We start from the raw sequence: 18,077 nt of genomic DNA on the forward strand, positions 1-18,077 counted from the left end.
AGCAATCATTCCCAATATTATAAGTGTATCCCTCTCAAACCTATATTGCTAGTATATACTGCGATATTCAGCAAGTATAAAATCAGCATGTACATGCAAATGAGTTCCAGACCTCAGGTACAAAGCCTATATATGAAAACCAAGTCATATCACTAAAGCATTAGCTTGCTTGCTTACTTATTTACATGTGCGTACATATTGTTTCTTATGTCACCTAAAAAAAAAGAAAAAAAAAAGAACTAGTTTTAATGTTGTTTTTCAAGAGTACAAAACCAAATTTGTATAAATTAAGCTTACAGTCATGTATATAATACCTTGTAAAGTATATTATAATATGTTCAATATTCACACATAAGATTATATAGTTTCCCCTAAGAGTATGTATTTCAATTGATAAATTAAGAGAAAAAGATATTTGAGTTATCATAATTTGACCTGTTTTGTTTATTTGTATGATAACGACTAAATTCAATATAATAGTAATACTTATAAATATACATCTATTTTAGCTTTTATTTTATTTTGTTTATATTATTTTATATCATTTTATTTTCTTACACACATGAAACATCCAACAGTAGCTATAATAGGCTCAGGGTAATATTAAAATGAAATTATATCCATTTTATTATATTTTCGTTATTAACAAGTAGGTGTGTATAAAGGTTTAGTGGTATGGCCACTGCCATTAAACTAAAAAAGGAGTTAAATATTGAAGCAGATATTTTTGAATCAACCAGTGAAATAGGTGGAACATGGAATTATAACACTTATCCTGGATGTGCTTGTGATATTCCTAGTCATCTTTATTCTTTTAGTTTTGAACTAAATCCTAGTAAATATGAAAGATATATCAAATGAAGCTTTTTATTAAGTTTTTTTTTAACAGATTGGAGTCAACAATATAGCAGTCAAAAAGAAATTCATCAATATATGCTTCAGGTAGCTAAAAAACATCGACTTAAGGAACAAACCCAATTCGAAACTCAAGTTGTTCGTGCCTCTTGGATTGAAAGTAAAAAGCAATGGAAACTTGAACTAAAATCTTTTCATAATGAAACTAATCAGATTAAATATTACGATATTGTGTAAGTAAAATAGGGGGGGGAATGTTTGTATGTATGCGTGTGTGTGTGTATTTCTTTAATTTTTCTTCTTTCATTGAGTAAGCTAACTATTATAGATTAGTTTTTCTGGTATTGGTTCTATTCGTGTCCCAAATATTCCAAAAGAATTTTCAACATTTGAGGGAAAGATCATTCATTCTTCTCATTGGGATTCTAGTTATGACTTTTCAAACAAAAAAGTGGCTGTTATAGGAAGCGGGACAAGGTATATTATAATAACATTAATAATAATATGAATTTACTTTATTTATTTACTTACTTATCTTTAGTTCTGTTCAAATTGTTCCTTCTTTACAAAAACAAGTGTCTCATCTTTACAATTATATACGTACACCTACATGGATCACACCTCGTAATCAGTTTTATTATCCTGATTATGTTAAATGGCTTTTTGGGGTCTTTCCCTTTCTTATGTATCTCTATCGGGCTTACCAATTCTTTATTCGTGAATTAAGATTTAGTATTTGGGGTAACGCTAACTCTCAATTAGCAAAACGTAATCGAGCACGTCTGGAGAAAGAGATGAGTCATATACTATTATCAAGGGGGAGACCTGATTTGATCTCTAAGCTTATACCCAATGTAGCCCCTGGATGCAAACGTTTTGGTGTCTCGGATAATTATTTACAATCCCTTTGTGAGGATAACGTAACTGTCCATTGCTCCTCTATTGAAAAGGTGGAAGGTAAAACGATTATAACGTCTGATGGATCTAGGGCAGAAGTAGATGTCCTGTGTCTTGCTACTGGATTTGATGTAAACGGATTCTTGGGCGATTTACAAGTATATGGACGGAATGGTATCTGTTTAAATAAATTATGGGAGGAAATGCCTTCAAAGACTTATAAAACAATAAATGTGCATGGATTTCCTAATCTTTTCCTCTTGCTTGGTCCTGGTTCTGGTCTAGGACATAATTCAGTTGTAACAATGATTGAATGGTAAGTAGGTTACCCATACATGTACAGTCTCTCTTATCTAATATAACTCTATTAGTCAAGTGGATTACAGCATTCGTATAATAAAACACATGATGAAAAATAACATCGTTAGCCTAGATCCTAAAAAGGAAGCTCAAGATCGATTTTATTCAAAGCTTCAACATGACTTTAAAGGCACTACATGGGTAACTGGATGTCAATCATGGTATATTGGCAGGACAGGAGATATCCAATTTCTTTGGCCAAAGACTGTAACTAGCTACTATTTAACTTTAAAAAAGAATGTATTTGATGATTATATCCAAACTTATTAATAAAAGGTTCCAATAGCTAATTAGATTTTGCTCTATGCTTTATTTATTTCTGATTTTATTCTTATTATTTTTTTGGTAAAGGTGGCATTTTTAATCCAGCTCTTACACTAGGTATTTTAAATGCTATATTTTGAGCAACACTGTACCATGCTGAAGTAAACCAATACAAACCCATAGCCGTAGGTATATTCGCTGCAATAGGAATAAATGCAATTGAAAGCACTCTAAATGAATTTGTCATTATCTTTTGTATTTTATTTTGGTTTCCTCTTGCATACCACGCATTCAGCTACAGTAATAAAGTAAATGTTTGCATTCTTTTTTTCGTTCTTTCTTTCTTTCTTTCCTTTCATTTACCTCAACATTAATTAAATTACCCGCTCCGATCAAGATAGGCAAAATCATTGTTGAATCCGTTGCTGTTAAATCTACAAACCAGGCCAACCCACCATCCAACATCCCATCGGCAGGTACATTCGTCGTTTTTCCGAACCAAGGTAACGGAAACGCTGTTATATGTCTTAATGTCAATGACATGGATACAAACAAAGGAATCTGAATCCAGGGCAATACCACTATTTTCCAACGTGAACATCCATAATGTGCATAAATAGAATTAACTTTTTTTCGGTACTGCTTTTGTAATTCAGATTGGTATCGTTGATAATTCCAGCCTTTAGCACTGGATTCTTTGGCCAGTTGTGTTTTGAATGTCTCTGCCCAGCTTTGAATAATGGGAGCTAAATTAATCATTTTACCCAAACTACGTTGTTGATAAATGGCGATGGGTAAAGTCATGGTCGATCGAAGTAGTAATGTACTGGCTATGATGGTAGCCCACCAAGGTAACCCAGCATCATGCACAGTATAAAGAAAAGATTCATTAGCTGCCAAGATAGCAGGTAAAGTAGTATCGCTAGTGTCTGTCAGTGTTACTGATTCTGTTGTGAGAGGCAAAACTGCCGATTGTAAAAATCGTTTATATTTGGTATCATCATGAACAGTTGAAAAAGGAACATTATAATTTAAAAGACAAAGGGATGATTTGTGTTTATACAAAAAAGAAGTTGGCAGTCGTTTTTTAATACTACATTGTAAAATGGATAAATTCATTTTTAATGAAAATGCCAAAACAACAATAACAGCAACAAAAGTATGTTGAATATATTTCAAACTCAAATATGAACGGGACCCTTTCTTGACAGCAATTTAATAGTAATGCAATAATAAACTGAAGATCCCTCTTTTTAAATGTAGACTTTAACAAAGAATGGCTGATTACATGAACATCATCTAATATTTAATCTACTTTTACTTATTCCTCAAAAGAAAAAAAAAATAAAACAGAGAGACTTTTCCTAAGTTTCCAACTTATAATTTTACTAACTTAATACTTGACTCTTCTCACTAAAACATAACTTGTATAAAAACATATATTTCAAGTTCAAGCAAACTAGAATGTTGAATGAAAATATTAAAGTCTTTAAAAGAAGGTTATAACATAATAAATATTTATCTCAAATCAATGTATTCTTTTGAAAGAATTATACAGCACACATCTATCAAATTGAGTGTTACAAAGGATGCTAGGTACACCTTGTTTAACCAATCCTTGTAACTATTTACACTATTTTCACAAATTATTCGTGCACCTTCAGGAAAAAAATCTGTGCAGTTTAAAAATAAAAATTGATTTAGGCTCAGGAATAAACTTCGGCCATTAAAAGGAAATAGTTTCGTGCAATTAAAGAAAAAAATTTCGCGCAGTATCAGGAGCCTTTCTTTCTCACTTTATATTCAATTCAGTATGGACTCTTTTATTCACGAAGACGGAAAAGGAAACATGTTAGATGACCAGGGAAATGAAGTTTTTACGATTGATATGGAAGTGGATGATGAAACTTATCCGCTTGAAAATGTAACGGATTTGAACCAGTACTTCGACGTAAAGCCACCTGAGAGAATGGAACATGAAAAAGAAGAGAAGCTGTCTGAGGAGTCCAATACTAATGACCAAACATCTGAAAAGGGCAAGAGAACCTACAGACGCTACAAACCTGAAGATAAGGAGCGATTTTTTTTTCTTATTTATGAGAAAAACATGGGCATAAGAGAAGCAGCTAGAGCCCTTAAAATGCCAGAGACCACTGCTCAAAGTTGGTACAAAAAAGAAAGCCAGAATCCAGAGGAAGTGATTGAAAGAAAAAAGGGTAGTGGCAGACCTGTGGGAAGACCACCTATCTTGAAAGAAGAGCATGAACAATTCTTGAAAGAGCTTATTGATGATAAGTCAAGTTTAGTTTTGGAGGAGATGATGGACAATTTGACAAGCAAGTTTGAGGACCTATCTATTTCAAAAACTGCTCTTTACAACTTTGTGACCAAAAAGTGCAGAATTAGTTTGAAGAAAGCACACTTCCACTCAGTAGAGCGAAACAGCCCTGAAAAAATTCAGGAGAGACATGATTGGGTAGTAAGATGGAATGAAACAGACCTTGATTTCACGAGTAACTGCGTCTTTATTGACGAGGCAGCTTTCCATATCAACATGAAGCGCTCTGTAGCATGGTCAAAAAAAGGAAGCCGTGCTGTTGTAGTTGTACCCAAGACAAAAGCCAAAACAACAACTATTTTGGGTGCTATCTCTCCTTATGGTGTAGTAAACATCAAAGTAAGAAGACCAAGAGCACCTGTCCCTTTGAAGAAGAGAAAGACAGCAGGTAGTACTCAGGCTACTGGAAATACCAAAGGCGGAACTGTCACTGGGCACTACTTCAATTTCATTACAAGTACCCTTGATATTTTGGATCAGCATGAGCAATTTAAGGACAATTACATTGTTATGGACAATGCTCCTATTCACAAGCATGCTGATATCAGAAAATACATTGAGCAACGCGGCTACGGCTGTGTTTATCTTCCAGCTTACTCCCCTGAGCTCAACCCAATTGAACAATTTTGGTCAGTATGTAAAAGCAAGCTTAAAAGAGAAGAGCTTTTGCAGGAAGAGACATTGTCGTCTAGAATTGGGGATGCATGCAACAGAATCCTTTTGAGTGATCTTCAAGGATTCTGCAGATACTCAGCTGCTAAATTCGAAGACTGTTTGAACTGTAAGCCAATGCAGTTTTCTTGTTTTTTTTTCGTGCACTTCATGCAATAATAAATCATGAATTTTTAAAATTAATTTGAATGAATTTTTTTTCTGAGCCTAAATCAATTTTTATTTTTAAACTACACAAATTTTTTTCCTGAAGGTGCACGAATAATTTGTGAAAATAGTGTATTTTCTTTTCTTTTCTTTTTTTTTAAGATATATTTATTTTAGTTTGATTTATTATCTGTAATGAAGATCTATACAAAGACAGGCGACAAAGGTAAAAAAAAAAAATCAATATATATTTGCATAAAGTAAATACTCTTCTTTAACATCATGAAGGAACTTCCGGACTATATAACGGTGAACGCAGAGATAAGGATGATGTTATTTTTGAAGCTTTAGGTTGGTAGTGATTTCTTTTAAAGTTGATAAAACAATTCTGACCCCATTCTTTATAGGCACAACAGATGAATTAACTTCTAACATTGGGTAAGAAGCACTTGTTAAACATTATAAAACATCTTTTAAATTCATAAATAGATTATCCACTGAATTTTTAATGGACTATACTTGGGGGCTTGATTTAATTAAGCAACTAACTACAGTACATATTTAAAACAATTAACGTGTCATATACATGTATATTTAATAATAACTATCCTATATTATACAGATTCAGTGTAATTTGCAAGATATAGGCTCAAATATTGCAACGCCTCGGGAACATTCTAATGCAGTTCGATTAGGTAAAATAAATTATTCTGCTCATTAACAATGTCTTTATATTAAAAATAATTATAAAAAGCACAAACTAGATTTGATCCTGATAAGGTTCATGTAACTCAATTAGAAAACTGGATTGATGAATATGATAAAAAATTACCGAAATTAACAAAATTCATTTTACCAGTAAGTGTATAATATATTATTAAATATTGAGATAATTGACTCGTGTTAATTAGTCTGGAGGTAAACCAAGTGCTAGTTTACATGTTACGCGTTCAGTATGTCGTCGAGCAGAAAGAAGAGTACAGCCATTAACTCGAGACGGCATGTGTGAAGAATCAGTTGGTGTATATTTAAATAGGTACTGACAAGAAAAAAAAAACCCCCCTCCCGATATTATTTTATTAACATTATTTCTATATAGATTAAGTGATTTCTTATTTGTTGCTGCTAGATGGGCTGCGCAATCTTTAGGAAGAGAAGAGAGAATTTACAAATAAGCTTAAAGAAATATTCTGCTATTATGTAAAGAAAAGTGAATCTTATTAAAAATATGAGTGATACGACTTGGCATTAAAAGAAAATCAATTGTCTGAGTTTTTTTGTCCAGTGATTTTTTTTTTTTTTTTTTTTTTTGCGACAAAACATGAAGTTGAACAGTGTTTGTTAAGGGCTTCCTCTCTCTTTTCGATATAAACGTCCGAAATGGTAAAATACATTATAAGCCAAATGACGAAATAAAGAAAGACATGAATCATAACAATGGATGGATGAAATTGAAATGGATGGATGGATAAATTATATCAAATTAATTAATTACAATTCCATATAATCATTCATTCTGTATTTTTTTTTTTTTATGAATTACACAAATTAGATTCAAAGTCTTTATTTTCATTGGCAAATGCAATTACATCTAACACTTGCTAACACTTATCATTTATTCTGTTTAGCCTCAGCAAATTAAGGATATCAAGCAATTCCTTGAAATTGCCCGCAGAAAGGATGCCAAGTCTGCTCGCATCAAGAAGAACCCTGATTCCGTCAAGTTCAAGGTTAGATGTTCTCGCTACCTTTACACTCTTGTTGTTAAGGACAAGTCTAAGGCTACCAAGCTTAAGCAATCTCTTCCCCCCTGTATGTTATAATAGATAATATATTTTGTATTTATGCTTTGTCACTCATCTTTTTTTTTATTTTTAGCTCTCGTTGTTGAGGAGATCTAAGTTTGATAATTGCTTGAAAGTAAATCAGTAACACTTAAAAACAATAAAAATTGAAAGGCCTATCCCATGCAGAGGCATTTTTTTTAAAAAAAAATAGAAACAGCTTATGAAAACGATAATAGAAACTACAACAATAAATATAGAGACAATGGAGTAAATAATATAATATATGAGCATGGAAATGTGTTTGTGTGAATATATAGCATTTAAGCTGATTGTATAGTGAAAAAAAAAATAGTGTCTATATTATAAATTATGAAATCCTTAATAATTATTACATTGGCACTTTTTCAGTATTTTCAGTTTCCTTTTGCTCTTGTGATGATTCTTTTCTTTTCTGATTGTCCAATTCTACTTGAGTAACTGTTTTTTGTCTCCATAATTTCTCTAGTGTTGTTTGTGAAGAGAAATTTTGAGATTCTTTATAAATAAAATGTTAGTTTTACCGTACTAAATCCTTTATACATCTATATATGTGTGTATACAATTATTTTTAATTTACCTAACAATACTTGGTTTATTTCGTCTGCTATAAGATTTCTACGTTCTTGGCTTAAAAGATCTCTCGTTTTGTCGTTTTCCAAGTTGGCATATGCGATCAATGTGGTCACACTATTTGTTAAATCAGCATAAATTTTGTTACAAGGTCGAAGATGAGTTTGAGCAAATTGAATAGCAGCTATATCGCCTAGAGTTCGTAAAGTTTCAATAAATTGTTGACAACGCAATTTATACAGAATATAATGTGCTTTAGGTAATGATTTATTTGGTGAAGATAACGATTCTATGCGATTGATAGTATTGTATAATCTTATCAAATTTGGAAAATGAGCTTCAATCAAATTGAAGGCTTTATCGATGTTGCCTTCTCTGACGGACTCGTAGATATCTGTTATCATGCATATAATATAAGAAAATAGTTATGTTTCTATTTATAGAATGTACCTTTTCTTGCTTTTATATAATCCCATTTGATTGAATTTTCTTCTAAACTTGAAAGGTTTGAAACATCTAGAATGATGTCATTTAAACATAATTAAAATAAAGATAGTAATAAACATAAAGGAAATAAAGAGAGACTTACCAAAAGATGTTGTATTATCAATTATATCTACTAAAGTAAGTATAATTAATATTCTTTATCAATGTATTTTATTAACTACTCTTTTTTTTTTTTTTTTTACATGTATAATGCTAAATTATGCGTGTATATTTACAAATGTATTAAAAGTTACCTAAATCGACATGAATGCCTGTTTCTTTCTGTATTAAATTTGTGCAACTATCTAACTGTTGCATTTCTTTTAAAAGTATTTTTACTGTATCTGTATAACAGTAATGAAGTAAATACTCCATAACTATTGCTCGACATTCATTGTTATATTCACTCATTGTTTACAATCGAAAAAAAAGAAAGATAACGACCACAGATTAAAAGAAGCTGACTTTTATTTTTCACAATTAGAATCTGTGTTTATATTAAAAAAAAAAATCGTATTATTAACTAGATTATTTTTTTTTGATCCAATGGTGCGAGTAGATAGTAGTATGGAATGTGTTATTCAGGCCAGTTCGATATAATAGATTCAGAGAGAAAAAGAAAAGGATATAGTATTCTTGGATGAAATTGAGAATTTTTTTTATACGAGATGAATATTAAGACTATTCTTTGCCTGGCCGTCTATGCTGATCAATTCCAGTTTCATGAATATCATCTAACTAGCTTGCTGACACTAAACAATGTTTAGCAATAACAGTCATGCATGCTCTTTAATATGGGGCGCACTTTTATTGTTGCCTTCTTAATGGGGAGGTTTTAACATACGCTGTCCAACTTGATACTCTTTTTCAAAAAAAAAAAAAAAAAAAAAAAAAAAAAAAAAAAAAACTCGTAAAAATAATATAACTACCTTTGACTATGTAATATGTAAAGGCTATCCTTAAAAATATACATGTATATAAATATAACTGATTTATGCAGAGCGTTCTCTTTTCTTTTCTTTTTTATAAAACTAGTAATAAAGTGTTAATACTTAGAGAAAAGATACGTTATATTGAGATGATAAAGAATACAGAAAATAATGGAAATGAATGTAGGTTCTTAGTTGTACTCTAATAATTGAACAGTAAAACTAATGTTCTATGTTAGCAGTCAAATATAAAGATTGTGAACAAAATGGATATTTTTTTTTTCAAACCGTAGTGAGAAGATAGAGTTTTCTTTATCTATTAAAAGCAAATAAACGTTGTATTGTATTCCTTTTTATCATACTAGCTCCTATCTTTATACTTTTTCTCCTCTTGTTAATTAATTCTAAAAGAACGCATGTATTTTGTAAATGATAAAGTACTCATCATGTAGTGGACAAATGGTTATGTATTGGATTATATCGAATTAATAAAGATGCTATCAAGTTCAAAGGTATCTGAATAGGAATTACTGATATACTACAACTTATAAACTCTGTACTAATATCCCCTATATTACCTTTCAATTTCATACAAAATATTATGAAAATATCCTTTTAAAAGAGACAAGTGAAAATGATCCTTATAATTTAAAGTGGGAAATAGTGTATACAATCTATATTTATTTATTAATTTTTATTATGCCTAATCATTATCGTCAAATACAATCTTCTTATTTGAAAGACCTTGTCCACTTAAAGCCTTTGACATAATTTCTTCTTGAATACGTTTAGCTTCCCAAGAAGGGTGAACTGGTTCATTAGGAATATTATCTTTCTTGTGTGGTAGAGTAGGTTTGGGTGCAGGCTTTGGTGTAGACTTCTTCTTTTTGGGCTTATAATCAGGATTTGCAAGACGTTTTTCTTCACGTTTTTTATATGCCGAGGCAATATGATTTGCTTCACGGCCATACATTTCTTCCCATTGCCTGATAAACTCCAGTCAATATATAATATAATACATATACTTACTTATATAATACTCACTTTCTTCTTTGTCTTTGACCAGGTCTATTAGGCTTCTTAGTACCTTCATAAATCTTTTTGAAATCTTCATCATCCTTTTCATCATATACTCCTCCTCCTCCTCCTAGTGACTCTATAAATTCTGAACTACCAGCTAATTTTGTACGTGTTCTTTTAGCATCCGATTTCTTTACCTCCTCTTCTTCTGCTTTTCGCTTTTTAGCTTCTTCAGCTTCCTTTTTTTTTAATACATCAGCCTTTCGTTTTTCAATTTTTTCAATGTTTCCTCGAATAATGTTTTGGAAAGCTTTTAAAAGCTCGTTCACTTCTACAAGAACAGGCTTGCTCGCAACTAATCGAGATTCTACATTCTGTGTTAATTGATCACTTGTTTTTTCAACTTTAAGAGAAGAATCAATCACTTCTTTAATAGCTTCCTCATCTTTAAGTGTTTCATGCTTTCGAAGTTTGCTTTTTAATGTCTTTTTAGCAAGTACATCTAAATCAACGTTCTAAAAACTTATAGTAAATAATCTTGATATGATTATAAATCTTTATATCTTTTGTACCTTTAATATTTCTAGTTCTTTTTCATAATATTCAAGGTCCTCCTTAGTTAATTTCTTTTTAGGTTTCTTTTCTTTTTTATCTCCTTCTGCTGCTTTTGACTCTTCGTCTTTTTCTTTCTCCTCTTTGGAACTATAAGGGAAAAAAAAAAAAAAAAAAAAAAGAGCTTTAGAATCATTACATATATTTATATACATATACATATATTACTTTTCTACCGATTCACGGGCTGTTTTGATTTTTCTGATTTGTTTAGGAATTTCTGCGACCTTTGCCTTCTTCAATGCACTCTTCAATTCCCTGAGAGCTTGATGCTAAAAAAAGGATGATTAATTGATAAAAGCAGTAAAAAAATTCGTTTCAATCGTACATACGAGTTTGGTTTCTAATTTTAATTTTCTTGCATTATAAAGATCTTGTTTTAAAGCCTCTGCCTCTTTTTCTAGATCTGTTCGTGCATTGTTATGCATCTTTTGATATTTTGCTCTTGAAGCAGCAATCAATGCAGTTTGAACATGTGTTCCTTCACCAACCTACATTGAATAGAAATTAGAAACTATATTTTTTTGTTCTCAAAGTGAACTTTTACTTGAGCGGCGAGATAATTGATTTTCCAATTTAAATTTTTTTTGGTAATTGTTTCTTTTCAATCGACTACATTATGAAAACGAATATTAAATAAGTTTTATTCAAGTCAAATTAATAAAGACTAACCATTAAATATTTGGGTTTATATAAATTATTTACAAAGGTTGATGTTATAATGAAAAGAATGAATGAAATACTTCAAAATTAAATAGCGATAAGCCACCAGAAAAAAAAAAAAAAAAAAGAGAAGTAGAGTATCGGACATGTAAAAATAATAAATCATAATTTATGCATTATTTTGATTCAAGTTATTTGACACAGAACTTTCACTATTGTCATTACTTACTTTGTTTTCTAAATCTTTCAAAGCTTCTGTTTCTTTATCGTTATTTTGACTAATTTCTATTGGATTTTCTTCTTGTAGAGGAGTTCTTTTTCTCTTTTGAGCGCCTCTCTTTTTTGTACTGCCCTTTTCTTTTTGTTTCTTCTCTTTCTCCTTTTTTCTATTTTCTTGTCCCTTCCCTTCTGTACCTTCCTGTTCTTTTCTTTTTTCCTCTTTTTCCTTTTCTTTAGCCTTCTTTCTTTCTTCTTTTTCCTTTTCTCTCGCTTTCCTTTTCTCTTCCGCTGCTTGCCTATTCATAATTGCTTTGTATTGTCTTAATAATGTATTATCTGTCCTTCCAGGCATATAACGAGCTATTAAAGACCATTTCTTTCCATATTGCTGTACCAGCTGAACAAGTTTATCTGATTCCTCTTGAGTCATCGGTCCCTTATTAATACCAGGATGTAGAACATTAGCCCATCTCTCACGACATTGCATGTCTGTTCTTCCTGCCACGAGTCGTTGTATCTTTGTCCAGTTCCCAACGCCATATAAATGGATTGCTCTTTGTAAAGCTTCGTCGTCTTCAACTGTCCATCTTTTTCGAACAATTCCAGGTTTTAATGTTTTACTCCATCGATGAAGGCACTGTTGTCCTGTACGTCCCTTTAAAATGGCTGCCACTTGCTGCCAATTACAATCACCAAATATCTTTACCGCTTCTGCTAACTTTTTATCTTCTTCAGCACTCCATTTTAAACTTCTAGCAGCTGTATTATTTTTTGTAGACATGTAGTGTGAAAAACATTGAGCTATGGTACGACTTGTGTTTAATTCATTTGCAATACGCTCCCATTGACCACTGAAAAGTCCAATTTCATCTACAAGCTTTGATAATCGCTCTGTTTCACTTTTTGTCCATGGTTTTTTATTGATAGAAGGGTGCTCTTGTGTTGTCCATTGGATTAAGCATTCAGTAGGTGTTCTGGTTTGAACCTAAAAAAAAAAAAAAAAAAAAAAAAAAAAAAAAAATTAGTCCTGTGATAAAAAAATAAAGAAAGATAAGTTACATGCAAATTACTAATACGATCCCAATCAATTCTCTCAACAGGAAATGACTCTAATTCTGTGTGTTTCATCTTATCCACATCCCATACACGCCAGGCCTCGTTTCTATTTATTTATTTAAATGCGTATGAAAAGTATTGCAATATAAGGTAAAACTTACCTTTTCATAAAGTCAATAGATATTAGTCGTTGAGCTTCTGATCGTATTGCTTCTGCTAACCTATTCCTTTCAAACAAGCTCCATGATTTTTTTTGTAATAATTGCTCATTATCTGCATGTTGGCTTTCATCATCATCATTATTATCCTCGTCTTCTTCTATATAATCCTGTTTCAGTTTTGAAAGATCAAGATTTATATTATATCGATTTTCAATATCATTTGGAGTATTCCTATCCGATGTGGAATCAAGTAATTCATCTTGATCAAAATAATTAACATCAGATTTATAATGTTTATGAATTATAACTGTAGTACTGCAACGATTTTCTTCAAGTGCTAATTGTTTTGCCTCTAACTAAAAGAAAAAAAAAAAGATTAATAAATTAAACATAAAATTTATAAAACAATCAAACCATTAATTCTTCGTTAATTGATAGTTGATCATCAATAATTTGGATTTGCCGCTCTACTTCTTTTTGAATTTTTGCATTTAGATTAATAGCCTTTATTATACTTTGTTGATTTATTGAAAATTGTTCATATTCATTCTTATTTTCTAATTCGTGGAGTTCAAGTAAGGCATTAAGAACATCATGTAAATCATCTTGTCGTTCGGTGGGGGTATAGTTAGAAAAAGTGGGGTATGAAAGATGATCTTCTATTTCTGAACCAAATAATACTGATGTAGCATCAATAACAGGTGTTTTCGTTGAATGATCAGGAGGATCTGTCATACTATACTAATCAAATCTATGCAAAAAAAAAAAAAAAAAAAAAAAAAAAAAAAAAAAATTATGGGAGAAATGGTATATATCCTAATAGAGTCACGTGACTTTTGCGATTTTTTATTGATTATTTAAATCTTATGCATCTTTTGCTAAAATGATGTTTATTTAGACACGAATGTAATTGCTTATTGAATATTGACAATTTTTTAAATATTATAGGAAAAAGTTTGAGCTATAATGTATATAATTGGTCCTCTAGGTAGGTGAAGAACGAAAGAGAAGGGATATTACCTTTCCTTTTCATATTCGGATATAAATAAATTTCGTTAACTTTATTAATCTTTTCATAATTTTATATTTACTTTTTATTTTATATTTTTTTTTTGTTTTAATAGAAGTATCACAAAAATTAATAAGAATATTGATATTTAAAAATACATACATATGTCGTTTTCTTTTTTTTATTTGGATTATTCTATTATATTTCTTTTCATGAATTCTATTGACAATTATCTTTATAGTTGTGTCATTTTCAAGCAAAAAATAAAATATAGTAAAATAATATCAAAGGTATAATATAAATCACCGAACAAGTCCGGAGAGTCACGTGACTTTTGATAGTAAATAAAACATATATATTTTTATTTTTTTTAATAATCGTAAGAAGCTGGTATAGTATAGTGGCAGTACATCACGTTGTGGCCGTGTCGACGCAGGTTCGATTCCTGCTACCAGCATTCGTTTTTTATTTTCTATTATCTTTTTTTTGCTGGTATGATCAACAAATTTAAATAGTATTTCTTTTTTTTTTATATGTGTATTATTTGTGATAATGTGCCATTGGTTTATTTGTTATAGTAGTCCTTATTTGTAAAGATTGAAATATCATTTTAATGTTTTTGTATTATTTATAACATTAGATATGGATAATATATTATGTCCTTACTACTTTAATTATATATAATTATAATGCCCTGATTTAACAACATAAATATATTTTGACATTATCTAATAATCCTTTCTTATTTATTTATAGTTAATGTTTCTAGGCTTTGTTTAAACCATTATTAAGTAAATGCAAAGAAGTACGAATAATAGAAATGCTCATCAATTTTATTTATTATTAACTCAATAACTTTATCTTAGATTATTTTTAAAATTATAAACTGTTGTATGAATATATTATAATATTTATTTATTTTATTGAATGTTTAGTCTTCATAAACAAACTTTCTTCCTTTGCTATATTAAATATATAAACTTCTTTATTTCTTGTTTGACTTTAATAAATATTTATGTGTATTTTAATCTGAAGATTCATTGGGAGAATAAATTATACGAAGAGTGTTCGTATTACCAAGACCACCTTTCCATCCCTGCACAGCAACCACAGGCTGACCATGTTTAAGTAAGCTATTTAAAATATAAATTTAGTATGAAGCATACCCATAATGACACAAAAAAAACCCTTTACCCATATTTCATAGCCTGTTCCATACCTATAAAAAATAAATAAATAAATAAAGTAGTTTGATTCAGTCTATGCTCATCTGTTAAAAAAAAAAAAAAAACTACTGTATAATTACCCCATTTAATTCTTGAATCAACATCTTCTTGCCAAGGAGCATTTTCAGGTGTACGTAAATGAGATGGGCTATGGGCTGCAGACAAATGTAATGAAGCAGAAGATGATGCTTTAGGATAATAGAAAGGAAAGCAGCCTCTATGAAAATGTATTTGACGTGCTGTTTGAGGATTACGTGTAACGACAATGATGGGTGAATGGGGCCTGTATTTGGCTATTAAGCGGGCAGACTTTCCTGAAGTTGTTAAGACAATAATACAACCTGCATTTTGTTCATGCGCCGCAGCAACTGCTGCACATGCAACAGTTTCAGTTGTCTCTGTGGGTAAGGCTGTTAATGATCGAAGTTCATTAAAGACTGCAGGATAGCAAACAACACTTTCTGCAAGTTGACAAATTTCATGCATTGTCTTAACAGCTTCAATAGGATAATTTCCCTTAGCTGTTTCTCCTGAAAGCATAACACAATCAGCACCATCTAATACAGCATTAGCCACATCAGAGACCTCAGCACGAGTAGGCCTGGGGTTGTACTACAAAGAGAAAAACAAAATATTACATCAAGTTGTTCCAATATATACGCATATAAAAATAAATAGATAAACTTACGGTCATAGATTCTAACATTTGAGTTGCACTGTAATCAAAGTATAATTTACATTTATTTCACTAAATAAAATATTGCCTTATGTACTCTATCACTTACCAGATAACTGGCTTACCAGCTAAATTACACTTCGTAATCATCATCTTCTGAGCAATAAAAACTCTCTCCAAAGGAATTTCAATACCCATATCCTATATTCATGTTAACATATTTTTTTTTCATCTACACATATATAATGTTTACTTACACCTCGAGCAACCATAATACCGTCTGTTTCCTGAAGTATATCATCAAAATTTTCAACTCCTTGATAGCTTTCAATCTTTGAAATGATCTTAATATTTTTACCATCTTCTCCTAAAACCTCACGGATTTCTTTTACATCCTGACCACGACGTACAAAGGATGCAAAAATAATATCTACTTTTTGCTCAACACCAAATCTTAAATCAGCAATGTCCTTCTCTGAAAGTGCGGGTAAATCAACATCAGTATTAGGTAAATTAACACCTTTGTGTGAACAAAGCTTTCCGCCATTTCTAGAAACAACACGAATACCGTCTTCAAGGATTTCAGTAACTTCAAATGAAAGGACACCATCATCAATATAGACTGTTTTGCCAACCTCAATCACTGTTGGTAGATTCTTGTAATCAATATATAAGATTTCATCTGTACATTGATCAGCATATTGTTCATCGACACTAAAAATCATTTCATGGCCAGGATCGATAGAGATCTATGTTTAAATATTAGAATATGTGGAGCCATTAATAAAAAATTTTCTTACTTCAATATCATCTTTCATAATGCCTGTACGAATCTCGGGGCCTTTATTATCAAGAGCTATAGCAACAGGACGACCAGGATAGACTATATGTATTGAATAGTATAAATGTTAAATTTACATAATTATTTAGTTATAATATATCACTTACGCTCTACGCTTTTACGTGTATTCTCAATTACAGACTTATGATACTATAGGATAAAATTTAAGTTTTTTATTTTTTTTTATTTTTTTTATTTTTTTTATTTTTTTTTATTTTTTAGAAAGTGGGTTTTGGTGTAGGTATACCTCATGAGTTCCATGAGAAAAGTTCATACGAACGACATTCAGACCAGAGTTACGAAGTTGAGTAATCATTTCTACACTATTAGTTTTTGGGCCTACAAAAATAGATACGTTTAGATTATCTTTTCTTTCCTCTTTTTTTTTTTTTTTTTTTTTTTTTTTTTTTTTTTTTTTTTTTTTTTAACTTAAAAAAAACTTTACCAATTGTACCGATAATGCTTGTTTTACGGCCAGCAGTTGATTCAACATCAACACTCATTTGAGATATCCATTGGATGTTTGAAGTAATTTCTGGTGTAAGAGGAGCCATGTTTATAAGTTAAGTAAGAAAAAAAAAGACAAACTCAAAATGGAATTGCAGCCTTTTTATATGTTTATGTACTTTTTTTTTTTTTTTTTAAAAAAAACATTATTATCGTTTTTCTCGCACGATAGTTTTTTTTTTTTTTTGGGGGGGGGTTAAGATGATATTTATGAGTTATCATAAAGGGAACACGTTACACTTTGTCCTATTAATAACTTTATTCAATCAATAAAATAAGATTCTTAAAGCATGAAGCTTGTTATTTGTTAGTGTTACAGATAATTAAAAGATCATGCTATGTAAAATCTACATTATCTAAAAAAAAGAGAAACCCGTCTGTACCTTTGATAGTTTATGACAACCATCAAAACCTATCATATGTAGGCTTTTATTTAAGTTTGCTAAAAAATCATTAATATGATCATAGACACTATTGTGCATATAAATTATTCAAATATCTTTACAAGTAGTCTTTAAATGTATAAAGTCATTTACAAGGCAAATCAAAATTATAATCCTAAGCCGTTCCTAATTAGACAATTATCGACACATATTCTCTCTAATTTCAAAACTTAAAATGCGTTTAAAGTATTAATATAGAATATGTGCATATAAAACAGCTACGGGATGTAACATGCAGCTTAACCATCTTGTTATTAAATCATTTTTATATACCAACACAAATTAGTTCTAACTTTGTAA

At 30.5% G+C, this 18,077-nt stretch overlaps 8 protein-coding genes and 1 non-coding gene across 9 annotated transcripts; 4 read left to right on the plus strand and 5 right to left on the minus strand.

Moving 5' to 3' along the window:
• Positions 1-562: 562 nt before the first annotated feature.
• BX663DRAFT_488850 (putative flavoprotein) lies at positions 563-2,382 on the plus strand (the record flags this gene model as incomplete). The annotated part of the gene is made up of 6 exons (XM_051524846.1): positions 563-597; positions 666-835; positions 890-1,088; positions 1,189-1,332; positions 1,397-2,068; positions 2,124-2,382. 6 exons carry the CDS (start codon positions 563-565, stop codon positions 2,380-2,382), a joined length of 1,479 nt encoding a protein of 492 aa, XP_051379839.1.
• Positions 2,383-2,736: 354 nt separating this feature from the next.
• Positions 2,737-3,303, minus strand: BX663DRAFT_409380 (membrane insertase OXA1/ALB3/YidC; the record flags this gene model as incomplete). The annotated part of the gene is made up of 1 exon (XM_051522274.1): positions 2,737-3,303. A coding segment is annotated over one exon (567 nt), but the record flags the coding sequence as incomplete, so codon positions are not given.
• A 2,306-nt stretch (positions 3,304-5,609) lies between these two features.
• Positions 5,610-6,818, plus strand: BX663DRAFT_519726 (Adenosylcobalamin biosynthesis, ATP:cob(I)alamin adenosyltransferase-like protein). Its single transcript, XM_051529030.1, has 8 exons — positions 5,610-5,759; positions 5,822-5,884; positions 5,941-5,971; positions 6,023-6,086; positions 6,156-6,228; positions 6,288-6,391; positions 6,445-6,569; positions 6,633-6,818. Exons 1-8 carry the CDS (start codon positions 5,729-5,731, stop codon positions 6,706-6,708), a joined length of 567 nt encoding a protein of 188 aa, XP_051379841.1. The 5' UTR covers positions 5,610-5,728; the 3' UTR covers positions 6,709-6,818.
• A 16-nt stretch (positions 6,819-6,834) lies between these two features.
• On the plus strand, positions 6,835-7,508 carry BX663DRAFT_519731 (60S ribosomal protein L38). Its single transcript, XM_051529031.1, has 2 exons — positions 6,835-6,916; positions 7,162-7,508. Exons 1-2 carry the CDS (start codon positions 6,914-6,916, stop codon positions 7,354-7,356), a joined length of 198 nt encoding a protein of 65 aa, XP_051379842.1. The 5' UTR covers positions 6,835-6,913; the 3' UTR covers positions 7,357-7,508.
• Positions 7,509-7,708: 200 nt separating this feature from the next.
• On the minus strand, positions 7,709-8,826 carry BX663DRAFT_554568 (CTLH/CRA C-terminal to lish motif domain-containing protein; the record flags this gene model as incomplete). The annotated part of the gene is made up of 5 exons (XM_051531544.1): positions 7,709-7,854; positions 7,937-8,323; positions 8,380-8,445; positions 8,519-8,548; positions 8,670-8,826. 5 exons carry the CDS (start codon positions 8,824-8,826, stop codon positions 7,709-7,711), a joined length of 786 nt encoding a protein of 261 aa, XP_051379843.1.
• Positions 8,827-9,991: 1,165 nt separating this feature from the next.
• BX663DRAFT_519736 (uncharacterized protein) lies at positions 9,992-11,765 on the minus strand (the record flags this gene model as incomplete). The annotated part of the gene is made up of 7 exons (XM_051529032.1): positions 9,992-10,330; positions 10,389-10,879; positions 10,937-11,066; positions 11,145-11,248; positions 11,309-11,467; positions 11,524-11,574; positions 11,649-11,765. Coding segments are annotated over 6 exons (1,218 nt in total), but the record flags the coding sequence as incomplete, so codon positions are not given.
• On the minus strand, positions 11,749-13,819 carry BX663DRAFT_519740 (uncharacterized protein). Its single transcript, XM_051529033.1, has 4 exons — positions 13,490-13,819; positions 13,076-13,431; positions 12,918-13,020; positions 11,749-12,843 (listed from the first exon to the last, which is right to left on the minus strand). Exons 1-4 carry the CDS (start codon positions 13,808-13,810, stop codon positions 11,809-11,811), a joined length of 1,815 nt encoding a protein of 604 aa, XP_051379845.1. The 5' UTR covers positions 13,811-13,819; the 3' UTR covers positions 11,749-11,808.
• Positions 13,820-14,470: 651 nt separating this feature from the next.
• On the plus strand, positions 14,471-14,541 carry BX663DRAFT_t109. The gene has a single exon. It is a non-coding gene; the product is annotated as a tRNA-His (tRNA).
• Positions 14,542-14,971: 430 nt separating this feature from the next.
• On the minus strand, positions 14,972-17,478 carry BX663DRAFT_545337 (pyruvate kinase). Its single transcript, XM_051530924.1, has 9 exons — positions 17,273-17,478; positions 17,075-17,166; positions 16,935-16,977; positions 16,787-16,869; positions 16,244-16,735; positions 16,096-16,187; positions 15,999-16,026; positions 15,279-15,922; positions 14,972-15,217 (listed from the first exon to the last, which is right to left on the minus strand). The coding sequence occupies exons 1-9, from the start codon at positions 17,379-17,381 to the stop codon at positions 15,109-15,111; spliced, it is 1,692 nt and encodes a 563-aa protein (XP_051379846.1). The 5' UTR covers positions 17,382-17,478; the 3' UTR covers positions 14,972-15,108.
• Positions 17,479-18,077: the final 599 nt, after the last annotated feature.

The sequence above is a fragment of the Cokeromyces recurvatus genome, assembly GCF_025118155.1.
Source record: "Cokeromyces recurvatus strain NRRL 2243 chromosome Unknown BX663scaffold_27, whole genome shotgun sequence".
Taxonomy (NCBI): Eukaryota; Fungi; Mucoromycota; class Mucoromycetes; order Mucorales; family Mucoraceae; genus Cokeromyces; species Cokeromyces recurvatus.